General features: G+C 17.4%; 5 protein-coding genes across 5 annotated transcripts; 3 read left to right on the forward strand and 2 right to left on the reverse strand.

Moving 5' to 3' along the window:
* Positions 1-346: 346 nt before the first annotated feature.
* Positions 347-5,511, forward strand: PADL01_0807600 (AP-3 complex subunit delta, putative; the record flags this gene model as incomplete). The annotated part of the gene is made up of 3 exons (XM_028681412.1): positions 347-4,645; positions 4,820-5,057; positions 5,315-5,511. The coding sequence occupies 3 exons, from the start codon at positions 347-349 to the stop codon at positions 5,509-5,511; spliced, it is 4,734 nt and encodes a 1,577-aa protein (XP_028537793.1).
* An 824-nt stretch (positions 5,512-6,335) lies between these two features.
* On the reverse strand, positions 6,336-8,114 carry PADL01_0807700 (plasmepsin X; the record flags this gene model as incomplete). Its single annotated transcript, XM_028681413.1, has 1 exon — positions 6,336-8,114. One exon carries the CDS (start codon positions 8,112-8,114, stop codon positions 6,336-6,338), a length of 1,779 nt encoding a protein of 592 aa, XP_028537794.1.
* A 3,311-nt stretch (positions 8,115-11,425) lies between these two features.
* Positions 11,426-12,496, forward strand: PADL01_0807800 (ubiquitin regulatory protein, putative; the record flags this gene model as incomplete). The annotated part of the gene is made up of 3 exons (XM_028681415.1): positions 11,426-11,439; positions 11,689-11,763; positions 11,869-12,496. The coding sequence occupies 3 exons, from the start codon at positions 11,426-11,428 to the stop codon at positions 12,494-12,496; spliced, it is 717 nt and encodes a 238-aa protein (XP_028537795.1).
* Positions 12,497-13,367: 871 nt separating this feature from the next.
* On the forward strand, positions 13,368-14,333 carry PADL01_0807900 (coatomer epsilon subunit, putative; the record flags this gene model as incomplete). Its single annotated transcript, XM_028681416.1, has 2 exons — positions 13,368-13,385; positions 13,515-14,333. 2 exons carry the CDS (start codon positions 13,368-13,370, stop codon positions 14,331-14,333), a joined length of 837 nt encoding a protein of 278 aa, XP_028537796.1.
* Positions 14,334-14,592: 259 nt separating this feature from the next.
* Positions 14,593-14,979, reverse strand: PADL01_0807950 (protein MPODD, putative; the record flags this gene model as incomplete). Its single annotated transcript, XM_028681417.1, has 2 exons — positions 14,593-14,736; positions 14,851-14,979. 2 exons carry the CDS (start codon positions 14,977-14,979, stop codon positions 14,593-14,595), a joined length of 273 nt encoding a protein of 90 aa, XP_028537797.1.
* Positions 14,980-15,238: the final 259 nt, after the last annotated feature.

The following is a 15,238-nucleotide window of genomic DNA, read 5'->3' on the forward strand; positions in this document are numbered from 1 at the left end:
AAGTTATAAACTTACATAATATATATGTAACAATATATATTATTATTTTTTTTATTATTATTTAATTTTTTTGGCTTTTCTCTCTTCTAAAAAAAAAATATATATATATATATATATAAATATATTATATATATATATATACAATTTTATTTAAATATATTTTTGTATATTCATATTGTTTATTTTAAAAACATTCATATGTCATAAAAAAAATATATATATATATATATTTATTTATTTATTTAATTTATACATATATTTTTAACCATATTGTGAAAATTATGTAACATTTGTGTTTTTTTTTTGTTTGTTTTTTATTTTATTTTTTTTTTGTTTTTTTTTTGATATGATGGATAATAGTTTTATTGAATTAATAAAAGATATAAAAAAAGATGACAGTATTAAGAATCTAGAAAAGAATTATCAGAAATGTATTAGTTATTTGAAAGAACTAGATAAGAAGAAATCGACTGATACATTGTTTTCAATGAATTCTGTTATTAAAGAGAAATCTTTGGTATTATTAAAATTATTATATTTACAAATGTTTGGAAAGAAAATTGATAAGGAACATAATTTTTCTGTGATTGAATTATTGACATGTAATAAATATTTTTTAAAAAGACGTGGTTTTTTTTTTTTGAATAATATAAGTGATAATGAGGATATAATATTTTTATGTATCAATTTATTTAAAAAAGAATTATATAAAGATTCAATAAGTTCTTCAGAATATAATTCAAAAGGTACAGTTTTAAGTTCTTTATCGAATATAGGTGTAAAGCTGATAAAAGAAAATATTAATATTTTTAATAATAATACAAACAATACAAACAATACAAACAATACAAACAGTATGAATAGTATTAATAGTATGAATAGTTTTCATGGTAATAATTCCTTTGATGCATCAAAGGATGGAAATAAAAAAAATAATTTGACTTCCATACTTCAAGGAATAAATAACAACAATGATGAAAAAATTTTTAATACATTTTTAATTTTAAATAGTATAAGTAATATATGTACTGATATTATGAGTTGTAATTTACACAATGATATATTTTTTCTTTTAAATAATTCAAATGTATATATAAGAAAGAAAACTATTTTATGTTTTTATAAATTAGTAGTATCAAATTTAAGTATTTTAAATACATTTTTTGATATAATGAAAAAAAATTTTATCGCACTTTATAATAATGAAAATCCATCTTATGAAAAATTACCATATGATCAAGTGGACTATACATTTAGAAATAATACTTGTTTATGTTGTTTAATAATTAATGTTTTAGCAGAGATATTTTCTTATCTTGAGAGAAGGGAAAGGAAATATGACATTCAGCAAGTTAAAGGGGATGAATATAAGGAGAGGGCATTTAATTTATTAACCAATAATAATAATAATAATAATAATAGTGATAATAATAGTCACAATTGTGATGATGATTATAATAATTCTACTGATGAACATGCTATTTCTAATTATTTAAAGAAATTTTTATCTTTTGTTCCATTTATTTATAATATATTAAATGAAAGACTAAGTATTATAGATAACTGGAAAATAATAAAATTTATTAAATTTATTAATAAATTAGTGAAATATGAATACAGAATATATAAAAAATTCCTACCTATAATTATTCATATTTTCTTTACAAATAAAGCTAAAAGTGTTATATTTGAATGTTATGATTTTATACTTTTTAATTATAAAAAAAATTATAATGTTCATATGCCTAATGTAGATAGTTATATTAATATGTCTTTATCATCTCAAAATATTGATACTTCAAATAATATGAACATTAATGATAATAATCATATATTTAATAATACATATAATGATATATTTAATAATACATATAATAATACATATAATAAAAATATTCTTATAAATAACAATCGTCATAGTGGCAACCACAATAGTGATGATCATAATATAATTCCAAACAGTAGTCATAATAAAAAGATTAATAACAATTCTGAAGAATTTTTATTATCACAAGAAAATATAAATACACACAATATTGAAGAAAATAATAACAAAAAAAAAAATAATGTTGATACTCCCTTTGATAAATTTTTATTTTATTGTTTTAAACAATTATTATCTTCTTTTTTTACAGATGATAAAAATATTCTTTATATGACAACCAATTTATATAAATATCTTTTTATTATTCCAGATATATATGAATATTTTACACGTTATAATTTATTGAATGAATTTTCAAGGAATATATTAAAAAATTTTTATCATAAAGATATAACAATCAGAAAAAAGTTATTGTATATATTATATTATTTAATAAATGAACAAAATTTCCAGCAAATTGTATATAGCATATTAATATATTTATATAATCACAACAGTAATTATATTGATGGTAATCATAATAATCACAACAATAATTATATTGATGGTAATCATAATAATCACAACAGTAATTATATTGATGGTAATCATAATAATCAGAACAATAATTATATTGATGGTAATTATAACGTTAAAGTCAAACCATTTGATTATGCAGATGAATATATTCATGTAATACTTAATTATTGTATTAATAATTTAAATCATTTGCCAAACGTTAATGTTTATATCTTTATATTATTTTATTTATTATGTTTAAAAAATCATACAAAAGAAAATGAAATACTTGAACAAATAAACAAAATAAATAAACAATTAAACATAACACACATGACAACCAATTTTTTAAGTTGTATTTTTATTATAACATATGCATTAGGATTTATAAAGGATACTATGCAAAGAAATGATATATATGTAAAAAATAATCAATTAGAAATGAATAAATTATTGTTCAAACATAATATAAGAAATGATATTAATATTAATATTAATATTAATAATGATGATCATCATCATAATATAATAAAACAGAAAAATATTGATACATATAATATTTCTTATAATAATATACAAATGGGAAATCAAGTAACAGATGTTATATGTCCTTCTATCCATATTAATAAAGAAAACGAAAATTTTAAAAATAAATCCAATTATGAAAATGATGATAATTATTATTTTCTTGAAATAATCTCAAACTATCAAGATAAATACGAATATATACTTATAAACGATATTTATAATTTAAAAAAAGAAATAAAAAATTTCAATATATTAAATAAATATGATGTATTTGAATATATTATTATTATTTTAAAATTATATGATAAAATATATCCTGATGTGGATTACATGCAAGGGGTAATAGACAAATCAAGCAGTGATGATCCTTTATATGTAAAAAGAAAGATGAATGAAAATTATCAAAATGGGGAAGAAAAATATAAAAGTGTGGAAGAAAAATATAAAAATGTTGAAGAAAAATATAAAAATGTGGAAGAAAAATATAAAAATGTGGAAGAAAAATATCAAAATGTGGAAGAAAAATATAAAAATGTTGAAGAAAAATATGAACATGTAGAATCAAAGTGTAAAGATAATAATATTAAAACATGTGAATATTTTTTAAAATATAACAGATTAGATCATATAAAAGTAGAATCTTATGAATATATAATATATTTTATTACTATTTATTTAGAAGAGACATATGACAAAATAAAAGAATTTAAAGATATGATTTTTTTAAAAATATTTTTTTTTACATTATATTTATTTTTTATATCATTTAATTCAGCAAATATATTATGGAATGTAATTAAAATATTTATGTTCTTTTTTCAGTTTGAAGAAAATTATTCTCTTATACTTTTTTATTTTTATAGATGTTATATACATGTCAATTATTTAATAGAGAAAAAAAATGATGTATATAATTTGGATATATGTATTTTAATAAAAAATATATTATCTTTATTATTAAATACTAAAAAAGAAAATTCTAAAAACTTTAATTTTTATAATTATTTTGTTAATACAATATTATGTTCACAAAAAAATCAAGATAAGCATTTTGATTTAAATGAACCTTTTAAATATGATGATTCTTTTTTTTTTATTAATACAGAATTAAATAAAGGACAATCTGAAACGACAAATAAAAAACATAAAAATATAAAAAATAAAGACAAACAAACAAAAGTAAATATACAAAAAAGTATAACAAATGAATTGCATATGTTAAAAAATAAACATAAAGAATATAAAGAAAAATGGATAAATACAATACCTTTTTATATAATATATCAAAATGATCATTTTAAATTATATTTCAAACATTCAAAAGATAATAATGAATTAATTTTATATATACACTTAAAAAATGATACTTTTATACTTCATAATTTCAATATATATACATCATTTAATTTAATAAATTATAATATATTAGACAAACACAATTCTGATTATTCCAATATTAATGATGATATGGAAAATAATTTTTATAAATATAATATCACAAATCAAAATATGGATACTTATTCTAATCATCATATGAATAATAAAAATTATATACAATTAAAAAATATAAATATGTCTACTTTTATATCTATAAAATATTATAATCTTATATCAGATATAAAATTGTGTTATGAGTATTTTTTTAATACTGAAAAGTTGAAAAATAATGGATTGCTCATAATACCGTATGTAAAAATGGATCCTCTAAATCTATCGATGGATGACTTTAAAAAGGTAAAACAAAAATGATATAAATATTAATATATATAAATATTAATATGTATAAATATTAATATATATAAATATTAATATATATAAATATTAAATATATTAATATGGATTAATATTTTATGTGTATTAATTTTTTTTTTTTTTTTTTTTTTTTTTTTTTTAATTTTGTCCGTTCAGGTCAATAATATAAATGCAGTGTTAAGAAATATAAACTACGAAATAAAGACAGAGAAAAATTGCAATATTTATAAACTACTCTTCAGTTATTTTTTATTCTTATCACAATATTTGAATATATCTTTTTTTAACATGAACAATATTTTTGTTAATTTAAAAAATGAAGTACACATGAATGAATTAAGAATTATTTTTTGTATTTGTAGAAGTGCTGACACAAGCGAAAACACAAAAAGGAGTGACAACACCTTAGAAGGTAAACATATAAAAAATAAAAAATAAAAAAATATAAACACGTATACATATAAATAAATAAATAAATATATATATATATATATATATTTTTTTTATGTTATATTATTATGTGATTACATTGTTTTGTAGTATCATGTATATTTTTTCTTATTATCATAAAATATATATATTTATATATTTTACATGTATACACTTTTATTTTTATTCTTTTACATATTTGTAATAAAATTCTCCTTATAGATAATATTATACTACTATTAAATGTGCAACCTCAGAAAAAAGAAGAAAGTGATATGTCTTATATTTATAGTATTTATATAAAAATGAAAATTTTAAATAATTCACAGGATGATAGTAACAAGCTTCTTGATTATTTTGAATTTTATATCAATCAGTTATTTTTACAAAAAATAAAAAATATCCACTTTTTATTCTGAACATGACACATAAATATAAACACTTGTCAAATGGTATATATTTAAAAATCTTTATATCATTTAATATATTATTTTTTTTGTAAACAATATTTTCAATTTTTATTTATGACAACATTGTTGTAGACATAATAAAAATGAAAAGGCATTCTCCATGTCTAATTTTTTACACCTTTAAAAATATATATATATATATATATATATATATATATATATATTATTTGCTTGTTATACTTATTATACCATTGTATAACCTATTACATAATATTTTTACAATTTAAAAAAAAACAAGAAAAAATTTATTTAATATTAAAAAAGGTGTTTTAAATTTTTTTTTTTTTTCTCCTTTTAAAAAACAATATATTGAACAAATAAATATATATATGTGAAAATATATATGTGAATATATTTAGGGGTATATAAAAATATGGGATACAATTAAAAGAAAGAAAAACAAATAGACAAAAAGATAAAGTAAATTATAAAGTATAAAAAAAAAAAAAAAAAAAAAAAAAAAAAAAAAAAAAAATGAATTACAAAAATATGAATTATAAAAAAATGAATTAAAAAAATATGAATTATAAAAATATGAATTATAAAAAAATGAATTAAAAAAAAAATGAATTTATATGGGAATGTAAAAAATATGTGATGTACCAAAAAAGTAAAATAATATATACATATATATATATATATATATATATATATATATATATATATACATATATATTTATATATATATATATTTTTTATTTTACTTTTTATGTATTAACCCTTTTCTTTGATTTATTCGAATCATTCCAATTTTTATGCTTTCCCTTTTTTTTTTAGTTGCTACTTTTTGCTCTTGCTATTCCAACCATAGAAGGTCTACTTTCTGTGCCTCTTACAAATACCGTAAAAAAGTTTCTCATAAAAGATAAACTTCCTAATAAGTATGCATGGTTTCTTTCTGAGGGTACATCGATTTGCATATAGGCAGGCATACATACATCATCATTTAAAATCATATATTCTTCTGGATGTAATTCAATGATTAGTTCACCAAAAACATATTTAATTATAGGATATGATTTTAATATATCTTTGTAGTTTTGTTCAGTACATGCAGTTGAATGTATTAAATTTAAAAATGTTTTCATTTGACTACTAGGCATTGTATTATAAGATGTACCTGTGTCAAATATAACGTAACTTTCTTCATCACAACATATTCTTTCTTTACCTATATATAATTCATCTAATTTTACTTCCCAATATGATTCTTTTAACACTGGCAACATATATATATCTCCTTCATAAAACGATTTACTAATTCCACCAATTATTAATGTTGAATTCCCATCATTTGGAGATATATAAAAAGAAAATTGAGGATCTACATTTGGATTTTGTTTTAATAAATTATCAAAAAATGGTATATTGCCAGCTGATAACATACCTGGAAATCCTAAACCTACTATACCTTCAAAAGATATATAATCAAATATATTATCTACATTATTTTTATTATCACTTGATTCACTCTCCACTAATCCAAATGTCTGATTTCTTACTCTATGCTTTCCTAACATAAATGTATCTGTACCCACAGAACCTGATATAGAACCAGATCCAAATACAATGTGTAAATTTTTTTCTATAAATGATCTTCTAAACGTTTTTGATTTATTAGGATCATATCTTCTAACCTTTTTACAAGACTCTTCTTCACAAGCTGTTGTCACTACCCATACATTTGTACTTCCTGTATCAAATATTGGATATATAATTTGAGGGGGAGTTCCAACTAATAATTCACCTACAAACTGACTATCTCTTAAATGTTTTAAGGGTACTAGAAAAACATTTTCTTGTGTTTTTTCTACTGTAGCATTTTTATTTTCTAAAGCAATAAAATTCTTTTCAATCGAACTCTCACTTGGATTGTCTTTATTATATGTATTATATTTATCATATGTATTATATTTACCATATGTCTTATATTTATCATTTGTATTATATTTATCATATGTATTATATTTATCATATGTTCCATATTTACCATTTGTATTATATTTATCATATGTTCCATATTTACCATTTTTATAAGTATTGTTCCCCTTTTCAACATCTTGTTCATACACATGTTTCTGAATATCAGATAAATGGTCAGATATATCATGTGCTTTATTATTTTTATTATACGTAGTAAAATCTAAAAAGTTTTTCTCATCTAATTGTGTACTTGTTCGTTTTTTATTTATTTCTTCATTTATTAAATCCATATCATCTAATGTATTACCAGATGAAGTTCCTAAACTTCCGGATATTCCTTCTCCTCTATTTACATAATATTTTACGTCTCCCAATTTTAGAGACTCATGATGTTTTTGTAATTTTTTATGATCAGTTGGTTTCTTCTTGTTTAATTTTAAAGGTATCACATGGGACGACTCTTTTTCTTCGAATAAACATCCAGTACAATCAAATATATCGTGACACTCAGAACATGGTAAAGCTTTCGTTCCGATTTTATATATTCTGGTGCATTTTAACCCTTTAAATGTGTATGAAAAAAATAAACTTAAATAAAAAAGGGTATTTAGAGGGCTAATGAGTTTCATTTCTTTATTTATAACTGTTATAATATATTATATGTTATTATATTTTAATATATTATATTATATAATATTATATTATATTATATTATATTTAATTTTTCTGTTTATTTTTAATTTTTTTTTTTTTTTTTTTTTTTTTTATTATTATTATTATTTTTACACAGAAATTTTAAATAACTGTTGTTATACACCATATATTAAATATATATAGTACACATTACAATACAATATAATATATTAAATTAAAGCAACTGATGATGGTGCTTCTATGAATAAATGAATAAAATAATCTCATTAGTGATGCTTCATTTTATATTATTCCTATAAAATTTTAATATATTTTTCTTTTTCTATTTTTGAATGATTTTTCATGAAGCTTACAAAAATAAAAAATTGCAACATCCAAAAATAGATATGCAACCATTAAAAAAAATATATATATATATATATATATATAAATATATGTATATAATTTTTATTTATGTATACTATGAAATATATAAATGTTGAAAATTTTACGTATTTTAAAATGTCCAAGAAAATAAATATATAGATTCAAAGCAAATACATATATATACTTTAAATATATCTGGATGGAAATATGTAAAAGGCATGGAAAATTTCACTATTCGTACATATATATATATATATAAATTATAAATAGGTTTTTTTAAAAAATAAACAATATATATATATATATATATATATATATATATATATATGTTATGTATAACATTTAAACAAAAAAAAATATATATATATATTTTGTTCATAAAAAAAAAAAAAAAAAAAAAAAAAAACAGTTAGCTAATTTTCATTCCGACTTTTTTTTTTGTTGCAACCATTAATTAAAAAGTAACTTTGTAAAAAATTAAATTTGGTTCCTTATTTTCTATATAAATAAAAATTTTTTTAATTATATATTATAAGCATTTAAAAAAATATGATATATATATATATGTGATATTTTTTTTATTTGTCATGTCGTAAAATTTATTCATGTTTAATTATTTAAAAATTGAGTTTTTCATGATCATTTTTAAAAATGGTTAATTATATTTAAAAAGAGAAAACACAAAAGTACCATCAAAAAAAAAAAAAAAAAAAAAAAAATTGAAAAAAATAAAAAACCTCAAAAAATGCTCAGTTATATAATTCATTAAATTTACAAATTAAAGCATGATCTCAAATATATTAAAAAATACAAAACAAAAAAAAAAAAAAAAATGCTTAAATTTAAATTAAGGAAATATCCTGAGAAAATTTGTTCAACTTTAAAATGTTTTAGTATTTTTTTTTTTTTTTTTTTTTTTCTGTGAATTTCATTCTACATATATATATATATATATATATATGGATGTTGTACCATGCAAAAATAAGAGAAGGGAAAAAAAAGGAGGATAAATATTTACACCATAATGTACAACACTATATAGAAAAAATAATTCTCCCACACATATATAAAAAAAAATGAACTTTTTTATAAAAAAATGAAATATAAGGAAATAAATATAAATAAATATAAATAAGTATTATATATATAATATTTTTTTATGAATTTACGAGTGATGAAATTTTAAGGGAAAACAGTGAAAAAATTGAAATTTTTTAAAATTAAAAAGGAAAAACAGCATATTTAGCTACATATAATTTTTTTTTTTTTTTTTTTTTTTTGGCTAGTTACACTGTACGCAAGGAAAAAAAAAAAAAAAAAAAAATATATAATATATATATATATAACATATATATATTTAAATATTTTAAAATATGTGTATATTTTTTTTTTTTTTTTTTTTTTTGTGTAATATTTAAAATTTGGTATGTTTAAAAAAAAAATAAATATTTGAGCGTATTTTTTTTATTTGCATTTATATATTTTTAAAGGGTCATGAAAAATTGATAATTATTTAACATTTTATCTTTTATTTGCTTAAATTTTTTTTTTTATTTTTTATATTATAATTTGTGATAATAGGGATATTTTAAAAAATCGTCTATATCATATATTATATATATATATATATATATATATTTTTCCTTTTAAATTTAGTAGATAATTTCTACGTAGAAAATATATTATATAAATATATAGAGTTTAAAATTAAGAAATACATATATTTGCCATGTTTTTTTTTTTTTTTTTACTCTTTTTCTTTTGTAGAAAAAATAATACATTGATCAATATATATATATTATATATAATTTTATTTTTGGAAAAAGTAAAGGAAATATATTAACATAAACAATTAATTGATACGTGATAGTTATGAACGAATTTTATAGTAAGTTCAAATGTATGGACAAAATATTAAATGGACGTAAAAAGTATACCATCAACTAAAGTTTTTTTTTTTTTTTTTTTTTTTAAATTATATAATTTTTTGCTTGCATGTAATATATGATAAAAATACGTACACAAAGTAGTAATATTGATTTAATATTTCCAATAGAAGAAAGAATTCATTAAGGAAAATAAAATTAAATTAAAAATAAAATTAAAAATAAAAATAAAAAAGGTAATACATATAAAGTATATAATGTATATTTGAGAAAGGTTGTAAAATGAACTGAATATATTTTCATCACAATTTGAAGACTCATATATAAATATATAATATATTTAAATCTTGAATTAATTAATTGATTTATTATCATTATTATTATTTTTTACTTAGTATAAAAAATTAATAGATTTTTGGATTTTATTATTTTAGTATATATTAAATAAACGCATAAAAGTTAATATAATACAAATATATAATATATGTATAATATTTTATATATATTAAAAAAAAAATATATATATATATACAATATATATATTATATAATATTACAAAAATTCATACGTATGCATATAAAAAAAAAAAAAAAAAACCTGGGAAGTATCTTTTATTATCTAATATGTTTATATTTTTATATTCTTATTTTTGTGTTTTTTGATATTTCATAATTCTTAAGATATATGAAATTATAATATATAATATTATATATATATATAATATATATATATTATATGTATGTATTATAATAATGATACATTGTAAAAAATTATTATTTTGCATCACATACTTATTATATAAACATATATTTAATAAGAATATTTATTTTATATATTATGCTTATTTAAAAAAAATATTTTAAGCAAAAAAGTTGTAATTTTTTAGATGAAATTTATTCATACATATCATTATAAGAGTCATCTATTCCGAACTAAAAAAAAAAAAAATAAAAGAGTCTAAATAGTAGAAACTTTATTTTATTTTATTTAAAAAAAAATTTTTTTTTTTTTTTTTTTTTTGTTATTGGAGAAACATGTCAAATATAAGGTAGTATAAAAAAAAAAAATAAAAAAAAATATATATATATATATATATATATATATAATATATAATTTTTTTTTTTTTTTTTTTTTTACTTTGCTCTATATTGTATTATGTATTCACATATATATATATGTAATATTTATTTTATAAGACAGTGCTATGAATCTGATAATATATGACTATGATTTAATATATATTTATTTTGTATAATGGTGTATATTTTATATAATAATTTTTTTTATTATTATATAGATCACTAAGTGATTTAAAGAAGGATGATAAAAAAAATAATGAACGAGTGGCCCATTATACAGGAGGTCAAAAGAGGTAAAAAAAAAAAAAAAAAAAAAAAAAAAAAAAAAAAAAAACACATATAGAATATATACATATATTTATGTCCACATATATATATATATATATATATTTTTGTAGCGGACTACAGGTAGAAAATTCCGATGATGATTTTGCTCAGAATGTTTTAAAATCAAAATTGCCAGAAAACTGTAAGCACATCATTTTATACAAAAACGGTTTTATAGTAGATGATGGTGAATTTCGTGACCTTGAGATTGAAGAAAATAAAAAGTTTATGGCAAATATAGAAGCAGGGATATTACCAAAAGAATTTGCTTCAAAAGATAAAATAATGAATGTAGCTATAAAAGATAAGAGTAATCAAATATATACAAAGAAAAAAACTAAAGAAGAAGAATTATATAAAGGTCAAGGTGTTAAATTAGGTGGTACTATCTCAAGTATTAACGAAGAAGAAATAAATAAAATTTCAACAAATCCAAATAATATAAAAGAAATAAAAATTGATGATAAAAAACCAATAACTACATTACATATAAGATTATATAATGGTAAAAAAATTACTCAGAAATTTAATTATGATCATACAGTTGAAGATTTATTTCAATTTGTCTTTAGTTATACACCACTTAATTTTTCGTTATCTTATGATTACCCTCTTAAATTAATTGAAAGAAATCAACAACAAACCTTGGAAAGTGCAAAACTTTTGGATCTTCTTATAACACAAAAATTAATCCCATAAAAATAATAATATTATATATATATATATATGCATAACATATGTACATTTTTTTTTTTTTTTTTTTTTATAAAGAAAAAAAATTTTAATATGTGGTGCACTTATATATATTATGTTTTATATGTTAGATCGTACAATGGTTTTTCTTCTTTTTAAATATACAGTATTACATAAGATAAAAAATGTACACTCAAAAAATGAAATTCATATAAATAAATAAATATATATATATATATATATATATATATATATATATATATTAAATATGCTTATTCATTTTTTCATTCATTCATTTATTTATTATTATTTTATTTATTTTTTTTTTTTATGTAAAGGGAAATAATATAAAGAATTTTGTTACCCCATAAAATATAAACATTCATATATAAATAATAATACGTTTAAATATTATTCATTTATTTTAAAAATAAACATTAAAAGTATTTTATATGAACAATATCAAATATTATAACAATATTAAAGTTAGAAAAAATAAAAATGTAAAAGGAATTATAATATATAGAAAAATATGTATTAAATATTACATACATATATAATAATATATTTTTATGTTATATGTAATATATATATAACATATATATTATATGTAGTATGTATATATTATTAATTATATATATAATATATAATTATTATTTTTTTTTTTTTTTTTTTTTTTAAATAAATTTTTATCTTTTTTATTAATTATATAAAACTGTTGATTATTTTAAAAAATATAAATAAATAAATAAATATATATATATATCCACCAAATATAAATGATTTAATATATAATATTTATTTATATAATAATGTATTTTTTTTTATTTAATTTTTTTTATGTATAGTTAAATAATTTAATTTTTTTTTTTTTTCAATGGATACACCATTACAAGTAAAAAAAAGAAAAATTAAAATAAACTGATAATATTATGCATATTATATATATATATATATTTTTTATGATTTACTACATTTTAAACTTTTATGTATATTTATTTTTTATATATTTCTTTTTTTTTAGATTCGAGACTTCTTTTATGGATGTTTTAATAAGCACTGCCTGAGTTGTTTTGAAAATGTAAAAGACGAAAGAGAAAAGAAAGGATGTGAAGAATTCATATATCAGATATATATGATTGAAAATATAAAAAAGGATGCCATATTAAAATTAAAGAATGAGAAGAATGAGAATTTATATTTGTTATATTTATATTATAAATATTATTATATGAATGATAAAGAAAATGTATTAAATGAAATAAATAAATTAAATACTTCTTCTTGTAATGCTAATATTTTAAAAAGTAGAATATTCTTTGATAATGATTTATTAGATGAATGTTTTGATTTATTAGAAAATGGTACTATAGAAATTAAAGCAGCCAAAATTTTTTTCTTATTAAATATAAATAGACAAGATATAGTAAATGAAATTATAAAAGATTTCTTACATATGAATGAAGAAATACCTATTATTAAAATCGTGTTAGCTATTTATTATTTATTTAATGATAATAATAAAGAATCTTTTTTAATTTTTGATGATTTAGAATCTTTATATGGACCAATGATTAATGATCATTCCTCCATTATATTAAATGGAAAAGCAGTAGCAACCATACTAAATTATGAATTTAATGACGCTAAAGAATTTTTAAAAAATCAAATAAATAACGGTGATATTCTATATAATTTAATAACATGCTCATTGTATTTATATGAACTTGATGAAGCTAATGAATATTTAACAAAACTTTATGAATCTTATTCTTCACATGATAGTTTAAAAGTTTTGAAAGCAATTGATGATGAAGTGGATAATTTTGTTAGTGAATTCTGAAACAAGCAAAATAAAACATAAAACAAAAAAACAAAAAAAAAAAAAAAAAAAAGAAAAAACACATATACAAGCATATATATATATATATATATATATATATATATATATATATATATTATGTTTATATATTTTATCATATAATAATATATTCCTTCCATTCAAATCTATATATGTTTATATTACATGACTTGTTCAGGCTTTTTTTATTCTTTTTATTATTATTTTATTCCATTTTGGCTATTTTTTTTTTTTTTTTTTTTTAAACTAACGATATGATGTATACATTTTTTTTTTTCTGTATTTTTATGTCATCTTTTTTTAATTTTTTTTCAACCACAAAATTATGTATTGCTTCACTGCAGTTTGTTATAGGAATTCTTTTCCCATTACTAAATTGACTTTTCTAAAAAAAAATAAAATATATCAATTTAAAACATAAAAGCATTCAAAAATAAATAAAACAAAATACACACGTACACACACATATATATATTTATATATATTGTGTATATATTACCTTATATTTATAAAAAATAAAAGCACTAAGAACTAATAAATTCTGAGGTATGTAATATACACATGCTGATTTGAAACACTGTACAAGTAAGGAATTTTTATTAAAACTATAAAAAGGTAATTTAATCATTTTATAAAATATAAATTATTGAATGTATTATATTATGATGCAATATAACAAAAATATTTAAGTCATAAATGAGAAAAAAAAAAAAATAAAGAAGGTAATTCTTCAATATATTTAATTAGTATTATTATATATATAATATATATATATCATTACATCATCAAATATATTTGTTCTATTTCTATATAATAATGATATATATAAAAAAAATATATATTACCGAACTTTTTAATTTTTTATATATTTTTTAATTGCTTATTTT

This window comes from Plasmodium sp. gorilla clade G2 (assembly GCF_900097015.1).
Source record: "Plasmodium sp. gorilla clade G2 genome assembly, chromosome: 8".
Lineage (NCBI taxonomy): Eukaryota > Apicomplexa > Aconoidasida > Haemosporida > Plasmodiidae > Plasmodium > Plasmodium adleri (nom. inval.).